At 40.2% G+C, this 24,993-nt stretch overlaps 1 protein-coding gene across 3 annotated transcripts in view; it reads left to right on the top strand.

Moving 5' to 3' along the window:
• cfap74 (cilia and flagella associated protein 74) overlaps positions 1-14,392 on the top strand; it is a 152,916-nt gene extending 138,524 nt beyond the window's left edge. For 2 of the 3 annotated variants that reach the window (XM_061974844.1, XM_061974859.1), the window contains exons 37-39: positions 9,766-9,887; positions 13,911-14,045; positions 14,124-14,392. In XM_061974844.1, coding sequence (XP_061830828.1) covers positions 9,766-9,887; positions 13,911-14,045; positions 14,124-14,228 — 362 coding nt within the window. In that variant the 3' untranslated portion in view covers positions 14,229-14,392. The remainder of the gene's footprint in view (positions 1-9,765; positions 9,888-13,910; positions 14,046-14,123) is intronic. The other variant, XM_061974851.1, reaches the window with a different exon arrangement.
• The last annotated feature ends 10,601 nt before the right edge of the window (positions 14,393-24,993 follow it).

Consider the following 24,993-nt stretch of genomic DNA (forward strand, 5'->3'; position numbering starts at 1 on the left):
CCCCTGCCCTAGCGGAACAACGTTGAAATATGTTTGATGAAACGTGATTATATGCATGAGTGTATGTATGCATACAGTATGTGTGTATGTATGTTTCTACAGTGAACGTGCGTGTGGCTGTATGAACTCTGAGTGTGTGTGGGTATGTACTGTATTTGTGTACATATGTGGGAGCGTATGTACCTATGTGTGCGCGTATGTATATAAATGTGTGTATGTGTATTTGTATGTACAATATATTTGTCTCCCAGTATGTCTGAAGACTTTTTGAGAAGTCCCAAAACGGGAATTTATGTTTTCCTCATGCAACATCATTTTGAAGGTTTGTGATCCGAAATTTTGCCAGGAAGTTTTTTTGTTTGTTTGTCTTATCAAATTGCATTGTACTTTTGATTGTAATGTTGTTAGAATAGGATACATACATAGAGTATACAACAGTCCTATTCAACTGGCGGGCCGGGGCCCAAATTCCTAAAAACAATAGAGTGCTCCTGTTGTATAGAGCAGTGTTTTTCAACCACTGTGCCGCGGCACACTAGTGTGCCGTGAGATAGAGTCTAGTGTGCCGTGAGATAGAGTCTGGTGTGCCGTGGGAAAATATGTAATTTCGCCTATTTGGGTTAAAAATATTTTTTGCAAACCAGTAATAATAATCTGCAAATGTGCCGTTGAGTGTCGGTGCTGTCTAGAGCGCGGCAGAGTACCCATGTTGTACTCTTCCATATCAGTAGGTGGCAGCCGGTAGCTAATTGCTTTGTAGATGTCGGAAATATGGTTTGTTGTGATCACAATATGCAGACGACAGTGTGCAGGTAAAAAGGTATCTAATCCTTAAACCAAAAATAAACAAAAGGCATTGACGCTAGGGAAGGCTATGCAGAATAAAACTAAAACTGAACTGGTTGCAAAGTAAACAAAAACAGAATGCTGGACGACAGCAAAGACTTACGGCGTGTCGAGCAGATGGCGTCCACAAATTACATCCGAACATGACATGACAATCAACAATGTACAGAAGACATGAAACTTCTACAGGAAAATACCAACAAAATAAGAGTGCAAGACAAGAATTAAAACACTACACACAGGTAGACACCAAAAACCCCAAATAAGTCACAGCGTGATGTGACAGTACTTTGAGACAAGAGCTATAGTCGTGCATGGTTGGTTATTGTTTGAAGTCTTATCCAAAACTTGCAAGAACAGCTTTTTATTGTCAATATCAACTGCTGAGTTTAATGTTTTTAAGTTTTCTGCTGGTGGTGTGCCTCCGCATTTTTTCAATGACAAAAATGTGCCTTGGCTCAAAAAAGGTTGAAAAACACTGGTATAGAGCAGTGTTTTTCAACCAGTGTGCCGTGAGATACAGTCTGGTGTGCCGTGGGAGATTATCTAATTTCACCTAAATGGGTTAAAAATATTTTTTTGCTAACCAGTAATTATAATCCGTAAATGTGCCGTTGTTGTGTGTCTGTGCTGTCTAGAGCTCAGCAGAGTAACCGTGTAATACTCTTCCATATCAGTAGGTGGCAGCAGGTAGCTAATTGCTTTGTAGATGTCGGGAACATGGTTTGTCGTGATCACAATATGCGGGAGGCAGCATGTAGGTAAAAAGGTATCTAACACTTAAACCAAAAATAAACAAAAGGCTAGTGCCGCTAAGTGCCGCTGAGAAAAGGTATTAAAGCTTAGGGATGGCTATGCAAAACAAAACTAAAACTGAACTGGCTGCAAAGTAAACAAAAATGGAATGCTGGACGACAGCAAAGACTTACAGAGTGTGGAGCAGACGGTGTCCACAAAGTACATCCGTACATGAAATGACAATCAACAATGTCCACACAAAGAAGGATAGCGTCCGCACAACTTAAATAGTCTTGATTGCGAAAACAAAGCTGGTGTGGGGAATAGCGTTCAAGGAAGACATGAAACTGCTGCAGGAAAATACCAACAAAAGAGGAAAAGCCACCAAAATAGGAGCGCAACACAAGAACTAAAACACTACACACAGTAAAACACCAAAAAACTCAAAATTAGTCACGGCGTGATGTGACAGGTCGTGACAGTACAACTACTTTAAGACAAGAGCTATAGTGATGCATGCTTGGTTATGGTTTAAAGTCATATCCAACAATTGCGGGAACAGCTTTTTATTGTCAATATCGGCTGCTGAGTTTCATTTTTTAATGTTTTCTGCTGATGGTGTGCCTCGGGATTTTTTCAATGAAAAAATTGTGCCTTTGCTCAGAAAAGGTTGAAAAACACTGGTATAGAGGAACTTGGAGCACTGTTAACAAATTGGCAGAGAGCACTGGGGTCCAAACTTGTGATTTACATAACAGCGGCGTTCCTCAAGGCACGCCTTTAAGTCCTCTCCTTTTTTGGCAGGTCGTAATGTGATTTATGTAACTAAGGTGTTCCTGTAGCTTGTTTATTTCAGATGCAGTCAGTAGTCATTTGTTCAACTTCTTTAGTTATACAAGTGGTGTACCTCAAGGTTCCATTTTAGGTCCTCTCTTTTTCATCATTCTGGCTATTCAACTGATGGCCCACGAGGTCAGTTAAAAAAACTTAGCTTAGCTAAGCTTTCTGGAGATGTGGCCCCCAAAACAAATGACTCCAATATCCCTGGTATACACACTTTTTCTTAAAAACTCTCTCCTGTATGACTGCTATTTTTTTTTACCGGACTGTAATCCTGATATATTACTGTTTGTTTGTTTTGTTTTATCATCAAAATCTAATGAATCGAGTTCTTTCCAATTGGAAAAACAAGAAAATATTGTTTTGGTGTAATTGCGCTCCTGGACCACCAGATGACATCAGCAAATGATGCAAAATTCTCAGCGCTTTGATGGAAGTAAATAAATGTCATACTTGCCAACCCTCACGAAATTCAGCGCCTCTCCCGAAAACCTCCCGGGACAAATTTTCTCCCGAAAATCTCCCGAAATTCAGGCAGAGCTGGAAGCCATGCCCCCTCCAGCTCCATGCGGACCTGAGTGACGTCAGGTGCGCAACACCACGTAAATCGTTGGCCAACCAAAAAGTAACCCCAGTACGCTATAGCCAACATTCACCAGGAGATGGCAACAGACAAACATAGATCACTATTACATTCCTCCCCTTTTAGAAATGTATAGAAGTTACTCAAAATAAATAAACAACCCAACGAAAAAATGCAGCAGCTCAATTAAAAAACTGTACTTAAGCCACATTCTTTTCTTTTTTTTTAGTACTGAACTCTTAACCCTCATTTGTAAAAAAAAATAACATGCTTATTATACAAACAGTATTGTCACCTTTAACACAGATTTTTATACTGTCTTCAGAGATTCAGTTTTTTTGGTGGTACTCGAAACCTTTCTGGGTACCTGCGAAAGGGTGTTCAGCATGGTTGGAAAAATAGTGACAGAGAATAGAACAAGGATGGACAATTCAACCCTTAACTCAACAATGAGTAGATGAGTGTTATGTGTGTGTATATGTGTAAATAAATGAACACTGAAATTCAAGTATTTCTTTTATTTATATATATATATATATATATATATATATATATATATATATATATATATATATATAATAAAATAAATATATATATATATATATATAGCTAGAATTCACTGAAAGTCAAGTATTTCTTATATATATATATATATATACAGTGTTTCCCACAGGACAGGCATCTATTTGTGGTGGTGTGGTCGGGGGGTGGCGGCGGCAGCGGCGATGACCAAGAATAACGCGGAGTTGGAATATAATTACAACATTTTATGTACATATTTATATACAGATTTGAACAATTAGTGATTCACTGAAATATATTTATTAATTGTGGTCCTTACAAAAAATATATCTTATAAAATATAAAAGCTAAAATGTCTCTTAAAGCTCTGCCCCTTTAATTAGTGAATACTAAATAATTTAACTTTAGCCTACTACTACAACCATATTATTTACTAGCAACATGAAGTGAAACAGAGGCAGAGGTGTCCTGCCACAGTCAGTCAACCTTCTCCTCCTCTTCCTGCTGCTGCTGAACAGGTCGCACCTGTGGTCCGGACTGTAGGCCTACCTCCTCTCCAAGTCGAGCCCTTTTCGGCCGTTGAAAATATTTTTCTATACTCATCTGTGTGAAGGAGTGAACATCCAACATTAGAATTTATTACTAACGAGCAGAAGCGCTCTATGTACAGTGCCGTTTGATCTTAAGCGGCAGCAGCTCAACACATGTAGGGTTCAACGTTAATGTTTTTTTCTACTTGCCCGACTTCTCAAATCTACTTGCACCAATATTTTTACTTGTCCTGCCTAGGATTTTTTCTGGCTGTGTAGTGCTCATGGCTTATATCTTACTAAAATCCTTCCCGTTGACTATTTACAACACTACACAGTATTTATTATTATTATTATTATCATTATTATTATCTATAATTACATTTAAATGGCATTGCATACATGTAAAATTAAATGCTATTTCACATTATTTGACCAGTAGCAGTTACACCCATCTGAACAGGTCAGCCACCTGTTTAAAGCCCGATCACAGTTGAAATCTTGAAATGAAGGGCCTTTAATGGCCAAAACATTAACCTGGACAACATTTTAACAGCTGGTTGGCTCAGATTTTATTCTTTTCATTGAATTCACATGCTGCAGTGGACAATTTAGCTTCAGTCCATGTGTGTTTATTGACAACAGCTAGGGTTATAACCTGGACACGTTAGCTCGTCGGTATGAAAACAGGTGACTGTTACTACGTGCGTCTGCCCTGGCCCCCGAGTCAAACAGCGGCGGTGTTAATGAAGCAGCGTCAGGCTGCTCACCAGGGGCGCCGCTAGGGATTTTGGGCCCCATGAAAAGAATCTTTACAGGGCCCCTGATGATGCTGTTTTACATACAATTATGCATTTTAATGGTATTTTTGACTATCATTACCATATTTTTGAAAGAAGAACAGCATCACAGTTGACATGTACAGTAGGGGAAGAACTCAGCCCTCTGAATACAATGGAATTCATTTTGAGTCATTTATTTGCTGCACCACTGATTCTTAAATTGGAAATAAACTCTTATTGAATAAGAACAGCTTGATAAATGTTTGACTGGATTGATTATTTAACGAATATAGCAGTAAAATGTAAAAATCTAGAGTTTTCTTGAGCTAACATGGTGAGAAAAGTGAGCTAGCTTATTACCACAGACAGGGACAAAGTTAATATGCATAACTTTCCACCGGCGTGGCGCAGTGGAAGAGTGGCCGTGCGTGACCCGAGGGGCCCTGGTTCAATCCCCACCTAGTACCAACCTCGTCATGTCCGTTGTGTCCTGAGCAAGACACTTCACCCTTGCTCCTGATGGGTGCTGGTTAGCGCCTTGCATGGCAGCTCCCTCCATCAGTGTGTGAATGTGTGTGTGAATGGGTAAATGTGGAAGTAGTGTCAAAGCGCTTTGAGTACCTTGAAGGTAGAAAAGCGCTATACAAGTACAACCCATTTATCATTTATAATTTACCACAACTAACAAACTCACCTTTTTTTTTGGAAATATTGGGTGACATATTGTCGACCCTTCAACTCCTTCTCCTCTCTTATTTTTTTTCTTTCTTTTTTGGCTGCCTGATTTTTGAGGCATACTGCTGTCTCCTCCGCTTTGCCCGCAGTGGCGCTGTCTGTGACAAATTGCAGGTGCGCTACCTGCAGCTGATCCAGTCGGACTGAACCATTTTACGTAAATAGAGGGAGGAAGGGAGGGTACTGCAGGGGTTGATGCTTCCAAAACAAATAAAGGTATTGTTACCAGGACATGGGAAATAAAACATGTGTGATTATATGTTAGTTAATAACTTAGTGTCATTATTTTTTCTGTATTATAATTTCATCATCATTAGGGGCCTCTCTGGGCCCCCCTCCATCATGGGCCCCTAGAATCCGTCTCCTTTACCCCCCCTTTTCAGCGCCCCTGCTGCTTACCGTCAGTGAAACGCTCGGTGAAATCGCGGATTAACGTTAAATATATGACGAGCCGCGAGCGATGCAGCTATAACCTATCTACCTATAACCTATATTACCCTCGTATTTTGATCCGGTCGGTCCGTTCTTCTTTTACTTCGTCGTCGTCGTATTCTTCTTCTTCTTCTTCTTGCCCACCAGGTGAATTAAGTGCTATTGCATTGCATAGTAGGCTACCGCCACCTACTGCACCGGAGTTGTAACTACAAGCAACATTCACAGACAGAGTCCCATTGCTTTTATGAGCTTTTATTGCTTTTATGAGCTTTTATGAGTCAAAAGCCGAAAAATCCATTTGTGGCGGACGTAATTCTTTCGTGGCGGGTCGCCACAAATAAATGAATGTGTGGGAAACACTGTAACATATATATGAAATACTTGACTTGGTGAATTCTAGCTGTAAATATACTCCTCCCCTCTTAGCCCCGCCCCACCCCGACCACGCCCCCCCCCCCCCCCCCCACACCTCCCGAAATCGGAGGTCTCAAGGTTGGCAAGTATGATAAATGTAACTGCACCACGCCTCCTGTTTGTGGGTTGGGCTCTCGGGGGTGATGGGGCCGTGCTCTGGCTCCCACGCACTCTGGGAGTCGAATGTATTGTACATGCAAATTCACATATGCTCACATACGTACATAGGTACCTACGCTCCCACATACATACACAAATACAGTACATATTTACCTACCTAATGTTCGTACATCCACACGCACATTCAATATACAAACATACACATACACATACTGTACATATACATTCACTGTACAAACACATATACACATTCTGTACATATACATTCATTGTACAAACACATATACACATTCTGTACATATACAAGTACATATGCATACTTACACTCATGCACATAATCACGTTTCATCAAACATATATTAATGTTGTTGCCCTAGGGTAAACTGGGTGTAACACATGGCACACTGACAAAGCTTAACCTATTGTGACTATAACAATCTACAAGGTTAATGTAGGTTGCTTCTCTTTCTCCCCCTCCATTTTTCTGCATTCTTTCGTATCTCAAGTTATCATTACGTATATGTATTGTTGCATTTAAACAACTGTATTGTTGATAATAAAGGTAAATTATTGGTATTGTTCATTATCAATAGCGCTATTTCTATTGGTATTTGTATTGATCCATTTGTAGTGTAATAATGCTCATTGTCATTTCTGTATTATTTTTTATTTTTCGCTAACTGCTTATTTGCTATTACTTTTACCATCATACTTGTACATGTCATATTTGCTGATGTTGCTCTATTGTTGTTGTTGTTGTTGTTTGCTGTTGTTGTTTTTGTCTCTCTGTCTAATCCCCCTCTTGTCCCCACAATTTCCCCCTCTGTCTTCTTTTTTTTTCTCTTTCTATCCCCTCCTGCTTCGGCCCGGCTGCACTAAATGATAATATAAATACATTTAATAAAGTCAAATACAAATAAGGCAACAAGAGAAGTATCCTACACTTCTCTTTTGTAAAGTAAATCTGAACAGCCGACATGGGCATCTACATCAACTATATGATTTGCCTGAGAAGCTGGACAGGACAAAAAAAATAAAAAATAAAAAAATAAAAATAAAAATAAAAATAAATGTAACTGCCATTAAAACACTTGTTGGGCAGTTATGCTGTGTGTAACATGGCAGATATTTCTAAATAACTTGTGTGAACGCAATAAACTCAAACAGGTCTTGACTGCTTTCTCGCTCATTCGAGCTAAGTGGACACTGTAAAAATAATATTTTTTTGTCCCCTGTACAAAATTAATGTTGTCAGGAATTATTGACTTGTAGATCGTAAATACCATACCTCAAATATTCCAATTTAATTTAAGAAATGTTTCATATTTTGCATTTTTCCATGATTAAAAAAAAAAGTTTGATGAAAAGGCCAAAAAGAAATCACAAGAAATAATTAAAACATTCTTTCTTTCTTTCTTTAGTTTATTTCAAACATGAACACACTTACATCATAATACATCACACAATTTCATATCATTTCATTTTACATCATGCCCGAAAAGGAGTAGGAAGAAGCAAAGCTTATTTAATCCTACCCCTTTTCCACTTCAAAGCGTTTACAAATATATAGAATCATTTACTGACCTTTTTATATAATCAAATAACATCTATCAATTAGTATACAACAGTTTTGTAATATGTAATTAATTAATTAATTCAGTCATTATTAACATACTGAGATGAAGAATATCTTATTTTCAATAAGGTTGAAAGTATTTCTCATAATTCTTCTTCTTTGTACTCTGTAAGCACTATTATTAGGTTATTATTAGGTTAATCCAAAGTTCTTAAAAGATTTCAAGCGTTGAAAGTAAGAAACATATGAATTTATTGCTGACTTATGACACTTTGATTGATTGATTGAAACTTGTATTAGTAGATTGCACAGTACTGTACATATTCTGTACAATTGACCACTAAATGGTAACACCCCAATAAGTTTTTCAACTTGTTTAAGTCGGGGTCCACGTTAATCAATTCATGGTACAAATATATTCTATCAGCATAATACAGTCATCACACAAGTTAATCATCAGAGTATATACATTGAATTATTTACATTATTTACAATCCGGGGGGGTGGGATGTGGAGGGGGGGGGGTAGGTTTGGTTGATATCAGCACTTCAGTCATCAACAATTATATCATCTGAGAAATGGATATTGAAACAGTGTAGGTCTGACTTCGTAGGATTATTTACAATCCGGGGAGGTGGGATGTGGAAGGGAGAGTGTTAGTCTAGGGTTGTAGTTGCCTGGAGGTGCTCTTTTAGTGTGGTTTTGAAGGAGGATAAAGATGCCCTTTCTTTTACACCTGTTGGGAGTGCATTCCATATTGATGTGGCATAGAAGGAGAATGAGTTAAGACCTTTGTTAGATTGGAATCTGGGTTTAACGTGGTTTGTGGAGCTCCCCCTGGTGTTGTGGTTATGGCGGTCATTTACGTTAAGGAAGTAGAATGACATGTACTTCGGTATCAGGGATGTGTAGCGAATTTTATAGACTAGGCTCAGTGCAAGTTGTTTTACTCTGTCCTCCACCCTGAGCCAGCCCACTTTGGAGAAGTGGGTAGGAGTGAGGTGTGATCTGGGGTGGAGGTCTAGAAGTAATCTGACTAGCTTGTTCTGCAATGTTTGGAGTCTAGATTTGAGGGTTTTGGAGGTGCTAGGGTACCAGGAGGTGCATGCGTAATTGAAAAAGGGTTGAATGAGAGTTCCCGCTAGAATCTTCAAGGTGCTTTTGTTGACCAGAGAGGAGATTCTGTACAGAAATCTTGTTCGTTGGTTGACCTTTTTGATTACCTTGGTTGCCATTTTATCACAGGAAAGATTAGCCTCTAGAATGGAACCTAGGTAGGTGACCTCATCCTTCCTGGTGATAACAATGTCATCCACTTTTATAGTGAAGTCACTGACTTTCTTAAGTTTGATTTGGGACCCAAATAGGATGGATTCCGTTTGACCTAAGTGTATGGATAGCTTATTGTCAGCGGATGGATCCCAAGAGTGGGTGTGATTAGTCAATCTTTAGCGTGCTTAAAGGTTAAAAAAAAAACATGTGTTTAATTGTACTAAAACAGAGGCAGTGTAGGAAAACCTAAACATCTTCGACGAACATTTTAATTCAAAACTAAATCATACAAAAACCAAGGAGTATGAAAAGCCGAGGTACCACTGTACTGTCCTTGGATGAGAGTAAATGAGTCAATGTTTTCTCCCCAAGTAGTGCAGTCAGGGGAGATGGAAATCCCTGTGCTGCTTACTCTGCGAGCCAGCTACAGCATGGGGACCATTAAGCCTGCAGTCAGGGAGCTGGAGGTGGGCTGCATCCGGACCAGCAAGAAGGTATAAATGATGAACTTCACTAAATGTCCTTAAACTGCTCTCTGGACAATTACTAGGGGTGTAACGATTGATTGATAGATCGATGTATGTACCTAAGATTCAAGTATATTGATCTGTGTTATGCTAGTTGGCCTTCCAGAATATATATATTGATCTAACCTTATTTTAAAAGGTACTGTATTTTCTGGACCATAGGGTGCATCGGATTGTAAGGCGCACTGCCGATGAGCAGGTCTAGTCAGGTCTTTTTTTCATACAAAAGGCGCACCGGATTATAAGGCGAATTAAGGGGGTCATATTATGATTTTTTTTTAAGATGAAAACTAGGGATGTCAGGTATTATCGGCCGATAAATGCGTTAAAATGTAATATCAGAAATTATCGGTATCGTTTTTTTTATCCCAAAGGGAATAAGCGGTAGAAAATGGATGGATGGATGGATGGTATCGTTTTTTTTATTATCGGTATCGGGGTTTTTTTCTTTGTTTTTTTTTTAATTAAATCAACATAAAAAACACAAGATACACTTACAATTAGTGCACCAACCCAAAAAACCTCCCTCGCCCATTCACACTCATTCACACAAAAGGGTTGTTTCTTTCTGTTATTAATATTCTGGTTCCTACATTATATATCAATATATATCAATACAGTCTGCAAGGGATACAGTCCGTAAGCACACACGATTGTGTGTGCTGCTGGTCCACTAATGGTACTAACCTTTAACAGTTAATTTTACTAATTTTAATTAATTACTAGTTTCTATGTAACTGTTTTTATATTGTTTTACTTTCTTTTTTATTCAATAATTTTTTTTATTTTTATTTATCTTATTTTATTAATTTTTTTAAAAAGTACCTTATCTTTACCATACCTAGTTGTCCAAATTAGGCATAATAATGTGTTAATTCCACGACTGCATATATCGGTTGATATCCGTATCGGTTGATATCGGTATCGGTAATTAAAGAGTTGGACAATATCGGAATATCGGATATCGGCAAAAAGCCATTATCGGACATCCCAACTGAAAACACTTCCTTGAGGTCTACATAACATGTAATGGTGGTTCTTTGGTCAAAATGTTGCATAGATTATGTTTCACAGATCATCTTCAAGTCGCTTTCTGACAGTCGCTTCAGTATGCGCCGCTTTGTGGGCGGTCTTATTTACGTGGTTCACCTTCAACAGCGTCTTCTCCCCGTCATCTTTGTTGTAGCGGTGTAGCGTGCAAGGACGGGAGTGGAAGAAGTGTCAAAAGATGGAGCAAACTGTTTTAATGACTTTTTTTTTGCTAAAAAGTTACTAAATCAATTTTAACTCACTGAATCGTTTTGGATCGTCCATCCATCCATCCATCCATCTTCTTCCGCTTATCCGAGGTCGGCTCGCGGGGGCAGCAGCCTAAGCAGGGAAGCCCAGACTTCCCTCTCCCCAGTCACTTCGTCCAGCTCCTCCCGGGGGATCCCGAGGCGTTCCCAGGCGAGCCGGGAGAGATAGTCTTCCCAACGTGTCCTGGGTCTTCCCCGTGGCCTCCTACCGGTCGGACGTGCCCTAAACACCTCCCTAGGGAGGCGTTCCGGTGGCATCCTGACCAGATGCCCGAACCACCTCATCTGGCTCCTCTCGATGTGGAGGAGCAGCGGCTTTACTTTGAGCTCCCCCCGGATGACAGAGCTTCTCACCCTATCTCTAAGGGAGAGCCCCGCCACCCGGCGGAGGAAACTCATTTCGGCCGCTTGTACCCGTGATCTTGTCCTTTCGGTCATAGCCCAAACCTCACGACCATAGGTGAGGATGGGAACGTAGATCGACCGGTAAATTGAGAGCTTTGCCTTCCGGCTCAGCTCCTTCTTCACCACAACGGATCGATACAGGGTCCGCATTACTGAAGACGCCGCACCGATCCGCCTGTCGATCTCATGATCCACTCTTCCTTCACTCGTGAACAAGACTCCTAGGTACTTGAACTCCTCCACTTGGGTCAGGGTCTCCTCCCCAACCCGGAGATGGCACTCTACCCTTTTCCTGGGCGGAAACCATGGACTCGGACTTGGAGGTGCTGATTCTCATCCCAGTCACTTCACACTCAGCTGCGAACCGATCCAGTGAGAGCTGAAGATCTTGGCCAGATGAAGCCATCAATCAATCAATCAATTCCTTTATTGTCATTGTCATAATAACACTTAAGTCATACATGAACAACGAGATTTTGTTTGAGCTTTGTCCAGCGGCATAGAAACTGCATTGATGTGCAGATTGACAATAGTTTACATTTTAGCATTTTAGCATTGTCAGGAAGATCGCGATAAGAGGGACGTGGGTGTGGGAACAGTCAGATGTCTGATGGGTGTTACGTTGATGTTGCAGCAATGCAATGTCCAGAGCACAATTATTGAGGTGGTGAAGAGTGAGGTAATAAGATGGTCCGGGGCAGCAAAGGGGCAGGCTGTTCATTTAGCAGTCTCACAGCCTGGGGATACAGACTGTGAGACATTCTGGTGGTCCTGGCGCAAATCGATCTATACCTCCTTCCAGAGGGCAGCAGGTTGAAGAGGCCATGTGCTGGGTGGTATCTGTCCTTCAGGATGTTGTGTACTCGCTTTAGGCAGCGAGTTGTGTACATGGCACTCATCTCTGGGAGTATCGTCCTTGTAATTTTCTCGCTGGAGGGCCTGTTGGTTCGCTTTAGTGCAGCTAGCAAACCACACTAAAAATCCGTAAGTAAGGACACTGCTGATGGCACAGTTGTAATAGTTGATCATTGATTTCTGCGGACTGTTTGCACATTTTAGTTTCCTCAAAAAAAAAGACGTTGTTGGGCCTTTCAGGACCACATCATCTGCAAGTAGCAGAGACCTAATCCTGCAGCCACCAAACCAGATACCCTCAACGCCTTGACTGCGCCGAGGAATACTGTCCATAAAAGTTATGAACAGAATCGGTGACAAAGGGCAGCCTTGGCGGAGTCCAACCCTCACTGGAAACGGGTCCGACTTACTGCCGGCAATGCGGCAATGATTTTGTTTTTCTACATTTCAAACACTTCCTTGTGGTCTACATAGCATGTAATGGTGGTTCTTTGGTTCACCTTCAGTGTCCAGTATCCACTATTTATTTCATAGTCACACTGTTTGAATTTTTTTGCTAAAAAGTTACTAAACCAATTTTAACTCACTGAATCGTTTTGGATCGTATCGTCCTAAATAAACAAGTATATCCCTGAATCGAGTCCATGGTTCTCGCCCGGAAAAGGGTGGAGTGCCATCTCCGGGTTGGGGAAGAGACCCTGCCCCAAGTGGAGGAGTTCAAGTACCTCGGAGTCTTGTTCACGAGTAGGGGAAGAGTGGATCGTGAGATCGACAGGCGGATCGGTGCGGCATCTTCAGTAATGCGGACGCTGTATCGATCCGTTGTGGTGAAGAAGGAGCTGAGCCGGAAGGCAAAGCTCTCAATTTACCGGTCGATCTACGTTCCCATCCTCACCTATGGTCATGAGCTTTGGGTTATGACCGAAAGGACAAGATCACTGGTACAAGCGGCCGAAATGAGTTTCCTCTGCCGGGTGGCGGGGCTCTCCCTTAGAGATAGGGTGAGAAGCTCTGCTATCCGGGGGGAGCTCAAAGTAAAGCCGCTGCTCCTCCACATCGAGAGGAGCCAGATGAGGTGGTTCGGGCACCTGGTCAGGATGCCACCCGAACACCTCCCTAGGGAGGTGTTTAGGGCACGTGCAACCGGTAGGAGGCCACGGGGAAGACCCAGGACATGTTGGGAAGACTATGTCTCCCGGCTGGCCTGGGAACGCCTCGGGATCCCCCGGGAAGAGCTGGACGAAGTGGCTGGGGAGAGGAAAGTCTGGGCTTCCCTGCTTAGGCTGCTGCCCCCGCGACCCGACCTCGGATAAGCGGAAGAAGATGGATGGATGGATGGATGAATCCCTGAATCGTACCGGAAACCTCAAATTAATCTCGAGGCGTTGTTAAAACGAATCGTTACATCTGTATTCTACGTTGATGTTTGCAGGGCTGCGAATTTCTCTGGGACAACCTGGCATCCCTGCAGCAGCAAGGCTTCAGTGTGGAGCCCAGCAAAAGTCTCGTAGATGCGGGCACCAGACGAACCATCACACTCACGTGGACCCCCCAGAGTGGACACAAGGTGAGGAGTTTACTTATTAAAAAAATTAAAAAAAAGAATGATAAATGCTTCTAAAAATGATAATTGTGTTTGTTCCAGCCCAATGAAGTGGTGCAGATGTGTGTGCCTCTCACAGTAAAAGGTGATGGGACAAAGGTGTACAACGTCACCTTAATGGCTTTCGTGTCCACTGCTGTGGACTGATTACTTTTCCATATACCTGTATTACATTTGACAAAATATTCTAATGATAATTTAGCCTATCAAATGTAGTTTCTGCAAACATATAACAAACAGTTGTCAGAATGACACTACTACTACTTAGCTGCAGCCACAAAAATAAACAAACTTTTCTTTAAACCACAAAGAGGCAGGAACTTTTTTACTTTAATAACGATTTGCACTAGAATGGAAAATGTTGCTCTTAATGATCACTTGTTCATTTATGTTTACAAGTATATTGCGCGACAAAGCAGCAACAGAACCAATGTTATAGGGCCGGGGTGTCAAACTCAAATACAGAGTGGGCCAAAATTTAAAACTGAACAAAGCCGCGGGCCAAGGTTGAACAAATTAACCTTTTAATAGGGACCCAAACAAGTTTTGCATTGAATATTGAACAAGCAAGGCTTATATAACTTTATAGTGACATGCAAAATCGAGTTTCAAATAATAATAATAAAAAATATATATATATCAAATACAATTTAAATAAAAATTGAATGCCTCTTTTCTATTTGCAGCCTTCTGAGGCAAATATCAACATTAACTTTTTCCACAGGCTAATAAATTTGAAAATAAAATAATGAATAAACCAACCTTTCAGGACTTTTAACTGCTCAGTTTGCAACACACTGATCTAATCTGATGTGCCCAAGCCAGATACCTGCCATCTTTTCTTGGATGCTAGTTCATTAATGTCGGGGCTCAGGGTTTGAGCTGAGGCAACCTTCATTATCGAACGAAGGTGCTCATCAGTCATTATATCTCGTATTCCACAGTCTTGGGGGCGTGCCTTACAGGCACTGCGTTTAAAGTCCTCTACGAGCTGACGTCACGTCCGCTTTACATCCCTTCTAACAACGTGCCCGCCCAGTCACAAGATATGAGCAGCTCCTGTACGCACACTCACGCAAATGCAAAGCATACTTCATCAACAGCGATACAGTTTACACTGAGAGTGGCCGTTTAAGCAACTTTAACATTGTTAGAAATATACGCCACATTGTGAACCCACACCAAACAAGAATGACAAACACATTTTGGAAGAACATCCGCACAGTAACACAACATAAACACAACAGAACAAATACCCAGAACCCTTTGCAGCACCCCCGGCGTAGAATGCACCTCCTGACGGGAGTGTTATATCAACTAAAGCCCACACTTGAAGTTTCCACGTGCAAGATTGAATCTATTTGAAAAAGTTATTTAATAAGAAGCCAAAAGTGCAAAAACAATAATGTTCGTGTTGGAGGAGTTGTGAATGAATGAAATATGAAATCCGTGCTGCAGTCGCTGCTGGGCCACAACATTAGGTACACCTGCAGACTTCATATAGATTTCATATTTGGCCCGCGGGCCAGAGTTTGACACCATGTTATAGGGGTATGCTAGCAATAATACCACTGAAACCAAAAGCTGGGTAGCAACATTTTAAAGTGCATGCAGAGGTAAATACATCTGTGGGATTCACTCATGAAACTAAAAATGTAGCTACTGATGTTTAGTGGAGTTCGTTTAGAAAAGTTTCATCAGGCCTTCAGCCAATGCAGTTAATTGCAAAGTTTATTTTGACGAAACGCTGGTTTTAATTTAATTTTTACGATAGCTCTTTGCTTGGATTTTATTGACGTCACGTACTGACCACTAAATATGCGTGGTGGTCAAGGTAGCTCTGTTCTCAGTGGGTACTAGGGCACCATTTAGCATTTCTCAAAGAAAAAAATGCCCTACGCTTGTGTTGTTTTTGACTGTACAATTAGTTCAAATTGCGAAAAGGAAAAATGTTTAAGAGTTCCTCGAGAGGTTATCAAAAAGGGTGGAAAAGTGCAAGATTTTACGAAACAACGACAAGAAAAGCAGCTCACACTCCAGTCCTTAGGAGCAGAGTCGAAGAATGCATTAGTTTGCAGTGATCCCTCCGTTAAAGGGGTGTTTGATGTACAAAACCCAAAACCAGTGAAGTTGGTATGTTGTGTAAATCGTAAATAAAAACAGAATACAATGATTTGCAAATCCTTTTCAACTTATATTCAATTGAATAGACTGCAAGGACAAGATACTTAATGTTCGAACTGGTAAACTTCTTTATTTTTTGCAAATATTAGTCATTTGGAATTTTAAGCCTGCAACATGTTTCAAAAAAGTTGGATTGATTAATTAAAAAAGAAAAAGAAAAAAAAAAAAAGAAAAAAAAAAAGAGAATCGATTCTGAATCGCACAACGTGAGAATCGCGATCCGAATTCGAATCGATTTTTCCCCACACCCCTACTCCCAACCCCATTGATAAAGCAAGAAATTCCACTAATCAACCCGGATGAGGCACACCTGTGAAGTGAAAACCATTTCAGGTGACTACCTCTTGAAACTCATCGAGAGAATGCCAAGAGTGTGCAAAGCGGTAATCAGAGCAAAGGGTGGCTATTTTGAAGAAACTAGAATATAAAACATGTTTTCAGTTATTTCACCTTTTTTTGTTCATTACTAGTTTATATGTAACTGTTTTAATATTGTTTTACTTTCTTTTTTATTCAAGAAAATGTTTTTAATTTATTAATCTTATTTTATTAATTTTTTTTTAAAGTACTTTATCTTCACCATACCTGGTTGTCCAAATTAGGCATTATAATGTGTTATTTCCACGACTGTATATATCGGTTGATATCGGTATCGGTAATTAAAGAGTTGGACAATATCGGAATATCGGATATCGGCAAAAAGCCATTATCGGACATCCCTAGTAAATAGTCATTAAAATAAAGAAAACTTATTGAATGAGGAGAAGGTGTGTCCAAACTTTTGGCCTGTACTGTATTTTAGGAGCTTCTTTTTTTTTTTTTTTTGCATTAATCACTGACAAAAGTCCTATCTTGAAATATTCACATATCTAAAAGCAAGCAGTTTCTGAATGTTGCACCTTTTTTTTCTAGATCTGCACCGTGACTTGTAAGACATGCAATGTTTTCCTGGAAATCAGTTTTGTTTTTGAGTAATCCCGCTTACAAACACGGCGTGATGATGAAACATTATCCGTTGCAGTTCACGTGAATTTTTTTTTTTTTTTCCTGTTTTGCATGTGAAATAGGAAATTGCTGCAACGGCACAGTGGTTGCTGCAAAAACTTTTGACAGGTTTGAATCAGTCAGTTCAGGCCTTTCTCTGCGAAGTCCCACAGTCTAAAAAGATGCATTTGTATTTTTTTTTTTTAAACAGATTTTAGTCCTGGGACTGACAGGTAGCTGGGATAGGCTCCAGCCACCGCCCTCCTCAGAAAATACAGTAGAACAGGATGAAAACACTTCTTAGCTGCAGCTCATGACTGTTGGAACCTGCTTCCACCAGAGGGCATAGATGAGAGGGTGAGAAATACCATGATTGGGTGTGTCAGTAGACTCGGCATAGATGTGTGCAGAACCATGACGTCAGAGGCAGTGTTCACACTTAGGCAGGACAAGAAGCAGTGGATGATATGCAAAATAATCAAGTCACATCTCTAACACGTTGATTACTATTAAAACACATATTTGTCTAACTGCTTACGCCTCAATGGAATAGAGTAGAACACAAGTGTGAAACTCAAGGCCAGGGGCCAGATGTGGCCTGCCCCTTCATTGTATTTGGCCCTCGAAATCCTGGAAATAATATGTATCAATTAAGTACTGTAACTTGTATTCTTTCGTTCTAATTTGGGAGGAAAAAAAATAGATTTACTCCATGTAATCGCAAATTATGTTAACTTAAGTATTGTCTAATTATGCAAAAATATATGATCAAACATTCAAACCATTTTTTTAAAAGAAATAAATACTAATACTAATGATTTCAAAGCGAGTCATCCATCAAAATGTGCAATGTAAAAGTATCAATAGATTTCATGGTAAAATTGTGACATTTACGGTAGTTTTTACAGCGTTTTTCTCTAAATGAAAAAAACAGTGCTTTTTTTTTACTGTAATAAACCGTGGTGCCGTTTTGGCATTTACAGTAATACACCGAAAAATCTACAGTTGTTGATTTGCGGTAAAAAAAATTAAAACAATTTTTTTTAAAAACAACAACTGTCAGCTCAGGTGTCGAAATTTTACTGTAAAATTGCATTTTTTTTTATTTACAGTAAAAAAAACTAACCTTTTTTTTTTTTTACCATAAAAACAGCAGTACTGATTTTCCATTTACAGTAATATACACAACATTTTGAGGTGAAATTGTTGAAACTTAACATATTTTTTTTAATTTTACATTTTTAAAAATCTACTAATGAAATGCTTAAAAAAATGTGTAATAATAGTATTCACTGTTAGAATGCAGCCCTCTGGGGCCAAACATAACTGCAATGTGGCCCTCAGTGAAAACGACTTTGACACCTCTGGAGTAGAAGATCCATTCATGTTGTTTGTTTACTGTATGACCACTTCAAAATTATAACCGGGGACAAATGTATGGTGGCCGAAGAGGCCAAACATGCAGCGATGCACGAAAACAAAAACCATCAAACACATGCAAATTTTGCAAAGCAAAAGGATGACAGAAATGCAAAAAGAAAAATGCTGCAAATGCCAAAAACTCACACATATACCCGCAAAACAACTTAAAATACAACCAGAGAATATCCATCCATTTTCTACCGCTTGTCCCTTATGGGGTCGCGGGGGTGCTGGAGCCTATCCCAGCACTGCTGGAGCCTATCCCTGGGGAAATAGTCTGATGTTCAGGCTGTATCATGCACATTGGGAGCCCTGTAAAGCGTCCCTGGGGCGCAACTAACAATTTACAGTCATGTTGTGTTGTTATATATATATATATATATATATATATATATATATATATATATATCCATCCATCCATCCATCCATTTTCTACCACTTATTCCCTTTGGGGTCGCGGGGGGCGCTGGAGCCTATCTCAGCTACAATCGGGCGGAAGGCGGGGTACACCCTGGACAAGTCGCCACCTCATCGCAGGGCCAACACAGATAGACAGACAACATTCACACTCACATTCACACACTAGGGCCAATTTAGTGTTGCCAATCAACTTATCCCCAGGTGCATGTCTTTGGAAGTGGGAGGAAGCCGGAGTACCCGGAGGGAACCCACGCAGTCACGGGGAGAACATTCAAACTCCACACAGAAAGATCCCGAGCCCGGGATTGAACCCAAGACTACTCAGGACCTTCGTATTGTGAGGCAGACGCACTAACCCCTCTGCCACCGTGAATCCCATATATATACTGTATATATATAAAATTTATTTATATAATAGATTGTATTTTTAATCTATTTTACATTTGATTCCAAATCTCAAAGTGCTACAGAATTACAACCATTGGCGTTGTTAGGCATAATTTGGCGTTGTAATAAATAAATAAATAAAAAATGGCTTATCGAAAAGCCATTTGTTTTATTTGATATATATATATATATATTACGTAACATCACCAGAATGATTGACAATTAGGAGGACCAATAGTCAACATGATCCACAACATCCTCTATCCATCCATCCATTTTCTACCGCTTATTCCCTTTGGGGTCGCGGGGGGAGCTGGAGCCTATCTCGTATACCTTTAAGTCTTTCATATATGTATATATATATGTATATATATATATATATATATATATATATATATATATATATATATATATATACTGTATGTATGAAAGACTTAATATGTATTTATATATATATATATATATATAAGAAAAACCCAGACATCATCTTTGTAGTCATTTTTCTCCTGCGTGGACTTCCGTCTTCTTTTACAATGAGTGAAGCTGCACGAAACCTTGTGTCTGCAATTGTAAATAATTTAGTTTTTAAGTTTTGCGTTTCTTGTAGAATCCATATAAAGTAATATACATTAGCCTATTGTTAAAATAATGAAAAAAAACATCATTAAATATATTTGTTTTATTGTATTGTTACATTAATAGCTGTTGTATTGTTATAGGATGGCTTGTTAAACATTTCATAGGATTTTCAGAGGGAGGAAAAACCAAGACATTTAATATAAAATGTAAAATGAATAAATACATAAAAAGAAAAAAAATGGTTAAAAGCCATCGTTAAAAGCCGGAGAGCATTTAATTTCGTCCCGTGCATTTTTTTTACCGTCCCCGGGACGACGGGACTACGTTAATCTCAAGCCCTGGAAGTTACATTTTATTGTTTGCATTATTTGTTTCAGCATTGAAATTTGAAGATGGTCCCTCAGCTCTTTGACAGCTTTGGCTCTTTTTCAGATCAGCAGATGGACTCTAAGTATTTCTTATTTACAGTATATATAAACGTTTCTCATTTCTATTCAGACTTCCATATATATTTAATTTCCTTAACGACTTGCCATAATATATATATATATAAATATATTATATACAAGCCAAATTATCCCGATCCAGATATTACTTTAATTCAAGTAATTAAGTAATATTTCCAGGGCTTGAATTTACAACCATTTTAGTCACATATGTGCCCAAAATGTAATCTGTGCAACTTCAAAATATTTGGGAACAAACAATTATTGTATTGTGAGCGAAAGTGGTGGCATTAGCCTCTATGTTGTGAAGTAATAACATAGAGGCTAATGCCACCACTGTCATTGTGTTTCAGTGTATCTTGAAGGATCATGCAAGTCATTGTTTCTTGTTGATGCTGTAAACAAAATGTCACTGTGCAAACCCATGTTTGTTGTTGTACTGAACACAGATTGAAAATAAACCGACTGAAATAATAATAATAACAATGAATAATTTCTAAGTCTTTGTTAGCCGTTTGTGAGGTTTTGTGCTCGTGCGCTACGTTCGCTCGCATCCTGTGCATCTCCTGGGGGCTAAGCCCCCCCTGTCCTTAAAAGCTAGTGACGCCCCTGATATCAACACTTCAGTCATCAACAATTGCATCATCAGAGAAATGGACATTGAAACAGTGTAGGTCTGACTTGGTAGGATATGTACAGCAAGTAGTGGTCATAGAGATGGAGATCTGAGAGAATAAGAATAAGTATCTACATTTGATTAATTACATTTGATTATTTACAATCCGGGGAGGTGGGATGTGAAAGGAAGTTTGTTAGTTTAGGGTTGTAGTTGCCTAGAGGTGTTCTTTTAGTGCGGTTTTGAAGGAGGATAGAGATGCCCTTTCTTTTACACCTGTTGGGAGTGCATTCCACATTGATGTGGCATAGAAAGAGAATGAGTTAAGACCTTTGTTAGATCGGAATCTGGGTTTAACGTGGTTAGTGGAGCTCCCTCTGGTGTTGTGGTTATGGCGGTCATTTACGTTAAGGAAGTAGTTTGATATGTACTTCGGTATCAGGGAGGTGTAGCGGATTTTATAGACTAGGCTCAGTGCAAGTTGTTGTACTCTGTCCTCCACCCTGAGCCAGCCCAATTTGGAGAAGTGGGTAGGAGTGAGGTGTGATCTGGGGTGGAGGTCTAGAAGTAATCTGACTAGCTTGTTCTGGAATGTTTGGAGTCTAGATTTGAGGGTTTTGGAGGTGCTAGGGTACCAGGAGGTGCATGCGTAATCGAAAAAGGGTTGAACGAGAGTTCCCGCTAGAATCTTCATGGTGCTTTTGTTGACCAGAGAGGAGATTCTATAGAGAAATCTCATTCGTTGGTTGATCTTTTTGATTACCTTGGTTGCCATTTTATCACAGGAAAGATTAGCCTCTAGAATGGAACCTAGGTAGGTGACCTCATCTTTCCTGGTGATAACAATGTCACCCACTTTTATAGTGAAGTCACTGACTTTCTTAAGGTTGATGTGGGACCCAAACAGGATGGATTCCGTTTTACCCAAGTGTATGGATAGCTTGTTGTCAGCGAGCCAGGTGCAAGTTCTACAGAGTTCAGCACTGAGGATTTTCTCCACCTGTGACTTGTCCTTGTCTGATACCAGCAGGGCCGAGTCATCCGCAAACAAAAACAATTCACAGTCGCATGCTGATGACAAGTCGTTTATGTATATTAGGAACAGTAAAGGCCCTAATATACTGCCTTGGGGGACTCTACAGCTCACTGATAGGCGGGGGGGGGGACATGGTGCCGTTCACCTCTACCACCTCTTCCCTCCCTTCCAAGTAAGATTGCATCCAGCTCGATGAGGTTTTATCAAATCCGATTGCTCTGAGCTTATCCAACAGTATAGCGTGGTCAACGGTGTCAAAGGCCTTCTGAAGGTCCAGCATGACCATGTCGCAGTATTTGCCCGCGTCCACCTCATGTTTGATGTGGTCGGTCAGATAGAGAAGGCATGTGTCAGTGGAGTGGTTAGTTCTGAAGCCGGATTGGAATTTGTACATGAGTTTATTAGTGGCAAGGTAACCATCGGCCTGTTCATAAACTATGTTTTCCATTACTTTCTAAATGAAACTGAGACTAGAAACAGGTCGGTAGTTGCCAGGTTCCAATTTGCTTCCTTTTTTAAAGAGCTATCTTGAAATCTTTTGGTACTTGGCCTTGTGTAATTGATAGGTTTATTATGTGCATGATGATTAGGGCAATGGTGGAGGCAGAGTCCCTGAGGAATCTTAGTGTTGAACTAAATCATAAAAAAAAAATGACCTTTTCATTTTGCCAACTTCTGGTGCTCTTGGAAGTTAGCCTTCCTTACGTTTCGTTTGGTGAAGTCGCGGCATTTCTATCATGCACGCCTTCTGTTGCTTTTTGGTATTTGCAGCACATCTCTAATGTGCAGCACTCTGCATGTCTTTAATGCTGTTTTGGCTTTGGATTATTTCTGTGTTTGGAGCGTTTTGGACATCGCTGTGTGTTTTCCCCTGTAGGCCCCCCATACAAAAGTCATTAAAGGGGAACATTATCACAATTTCAGAATTGTTAAAACCATTAAAAATCAGTTCCCAGTGGCTTATTATATTTTTCAAAGTTTTTTTCAAAATTTTACCCATCACGCAATATCCCTAAAAAAAGCTTCAAAGTGCCTGATTTTAACCACCCGTCCATTTTCCTGTGACGTCACATAGTGAAGCCAACACAAACAAACATTGCGGAAAGAACAGCAAGCTATAGCGACATTAGCTCGGATTCAGACTCGGATTTCAGCGGCTTAAGCGATTCAACAGATTACGAATGTATTGAAACGGATGGTTGTAGTGTGGCGGCAGGTAGCGAAAACGAAATTGAAGAAGAAACTGAAGCTATTGAGCCATATCTGTTTGAACCGTATGCAAGCGAAAACGACGAAAACGACACGACAGCCAGCGACACGGGAGAAAGCCAGGACGAATTCGGCGATCACCTTCTAACCAACGATTGGTATGTGTTTGCTTGGCATTAAAGGAAACTAACAACTATGAACTAGGTTTACAGCATATGAAATACATTTGGCAACAACATGCACTTTGAGAGTGCAGACAGCCCAGTTTTCATCAATGAATATATTCTGGAGACATACCCTCATGTCAGCAGGCCAGGGAAGCTAGGGTCGATATTCTTCTCTTGATCATCTTCGGGACGGTGTAAGCCAAGACATCCAGGGGGTTTAGCTCGCTCGTCTGCCATGCTAGCGAGGTCCTTTGTCCCTGAATTGCTCACACACTCCGGCAGATTCAATGGGGGTCTGGCGGCAGATTTCTTTGACTTTATCGTTGGAAATGCATCTGCTTTGAGTGTCGCAGGATATCCACACATTCTTGCCATCTCTGTCGTAGCATAGCTTTCGTCTGTAAAGTGTGCGGAACAAACGTCCAATTTCTTGCCACTTTCGCATTTTTGGGCCACTGGTGCAACTTGAGTCCGTCCCTGTTCGTGTTGTTACACCCTCCGACAACACACCGACGAGGCATGATGTCTCCAAGGTACGGAAAACAGTCGAAAAAACGGAAAATAACAGAGCTGATTTGACTCGGTGTTTGAGAAAATGGCGGATTGCTTCCCAATGCGACGTCACATTGTGACGTCATCGCTCCGAGAGCGAATATTAGAAAGGCATTTAATTCGCCAAAATTCACCCATTTAGAGTTCGGAAATCGGTTAAAAAAATATATGGTCTTTTTTCTGCAACATCAAGGTATATATTGACGCTTACATAGGTCTGGTGATAATGTTCCCATTTAAAACAACAAAACTATACAGACAGTCTAATATGTGCACAACGCTAAATATTGTCAAAACTACCCCCTTATTTTCAGCTCTGTGCATGTGAACAGCAGATGTCAGTAATGCCTCGATGTCGTCCAATGACCCCTCTCTTCTCTTCTCACAGATACATGCTGTCAGCGTTTATCAGAGATTGAAGGAGATTATACCAAAGCAGATTAATGCGCACCAACCTGCCCATAAAAAGCAAGGTCATTATGAGCTTAGTGTGGCGTAATGCTGCTCACTGGTTTTTACCAAGCATGTGCGACATCATATTAGACGTTATTGCCGTTGGTATTTCGCCACTTTTATCTAATCTGATTTTAATCTGATCTCTCTGGTGCTAATACGGCGAGATAGTGCTACTTACTGTCTCTGACTGCTGTGGCGGCCCGGGCCTACATTATGTACATATGAGCATATTAGTATAACAATGGCATATTCATAATTAGGTACTTCAGTATTTGTACTGGGATTTTCTCTTTATTTATACACAAACACATGTGTATTAAACCAATGCAGAGATAATTGAGGTGTAGACTTTTCAAGACGTAAATAACAAGTCTCTGTCCACAAACTATACCAGTGGCTCTTAACCTGGGTTCGATCGAACCCTAGGGGTTCAGTGAGTCGGGCTCAGGGGTTC

This window comes from Nerophis lumbriciformis, linkage group LG01, assembly GCF_033978685.3.
Source record: "Nerophis lumbriciformis linkage group LG01, RoL_Nlum_v2.1, whole genome shotgun sequence".
Classification (NCBI taxonomy): Eukaryota; Metazoa; Chordata; class Actinopteri; order Syngnathiformes; family Syngnathidae; genus Nerophis; species Nerophis lumbriciformis.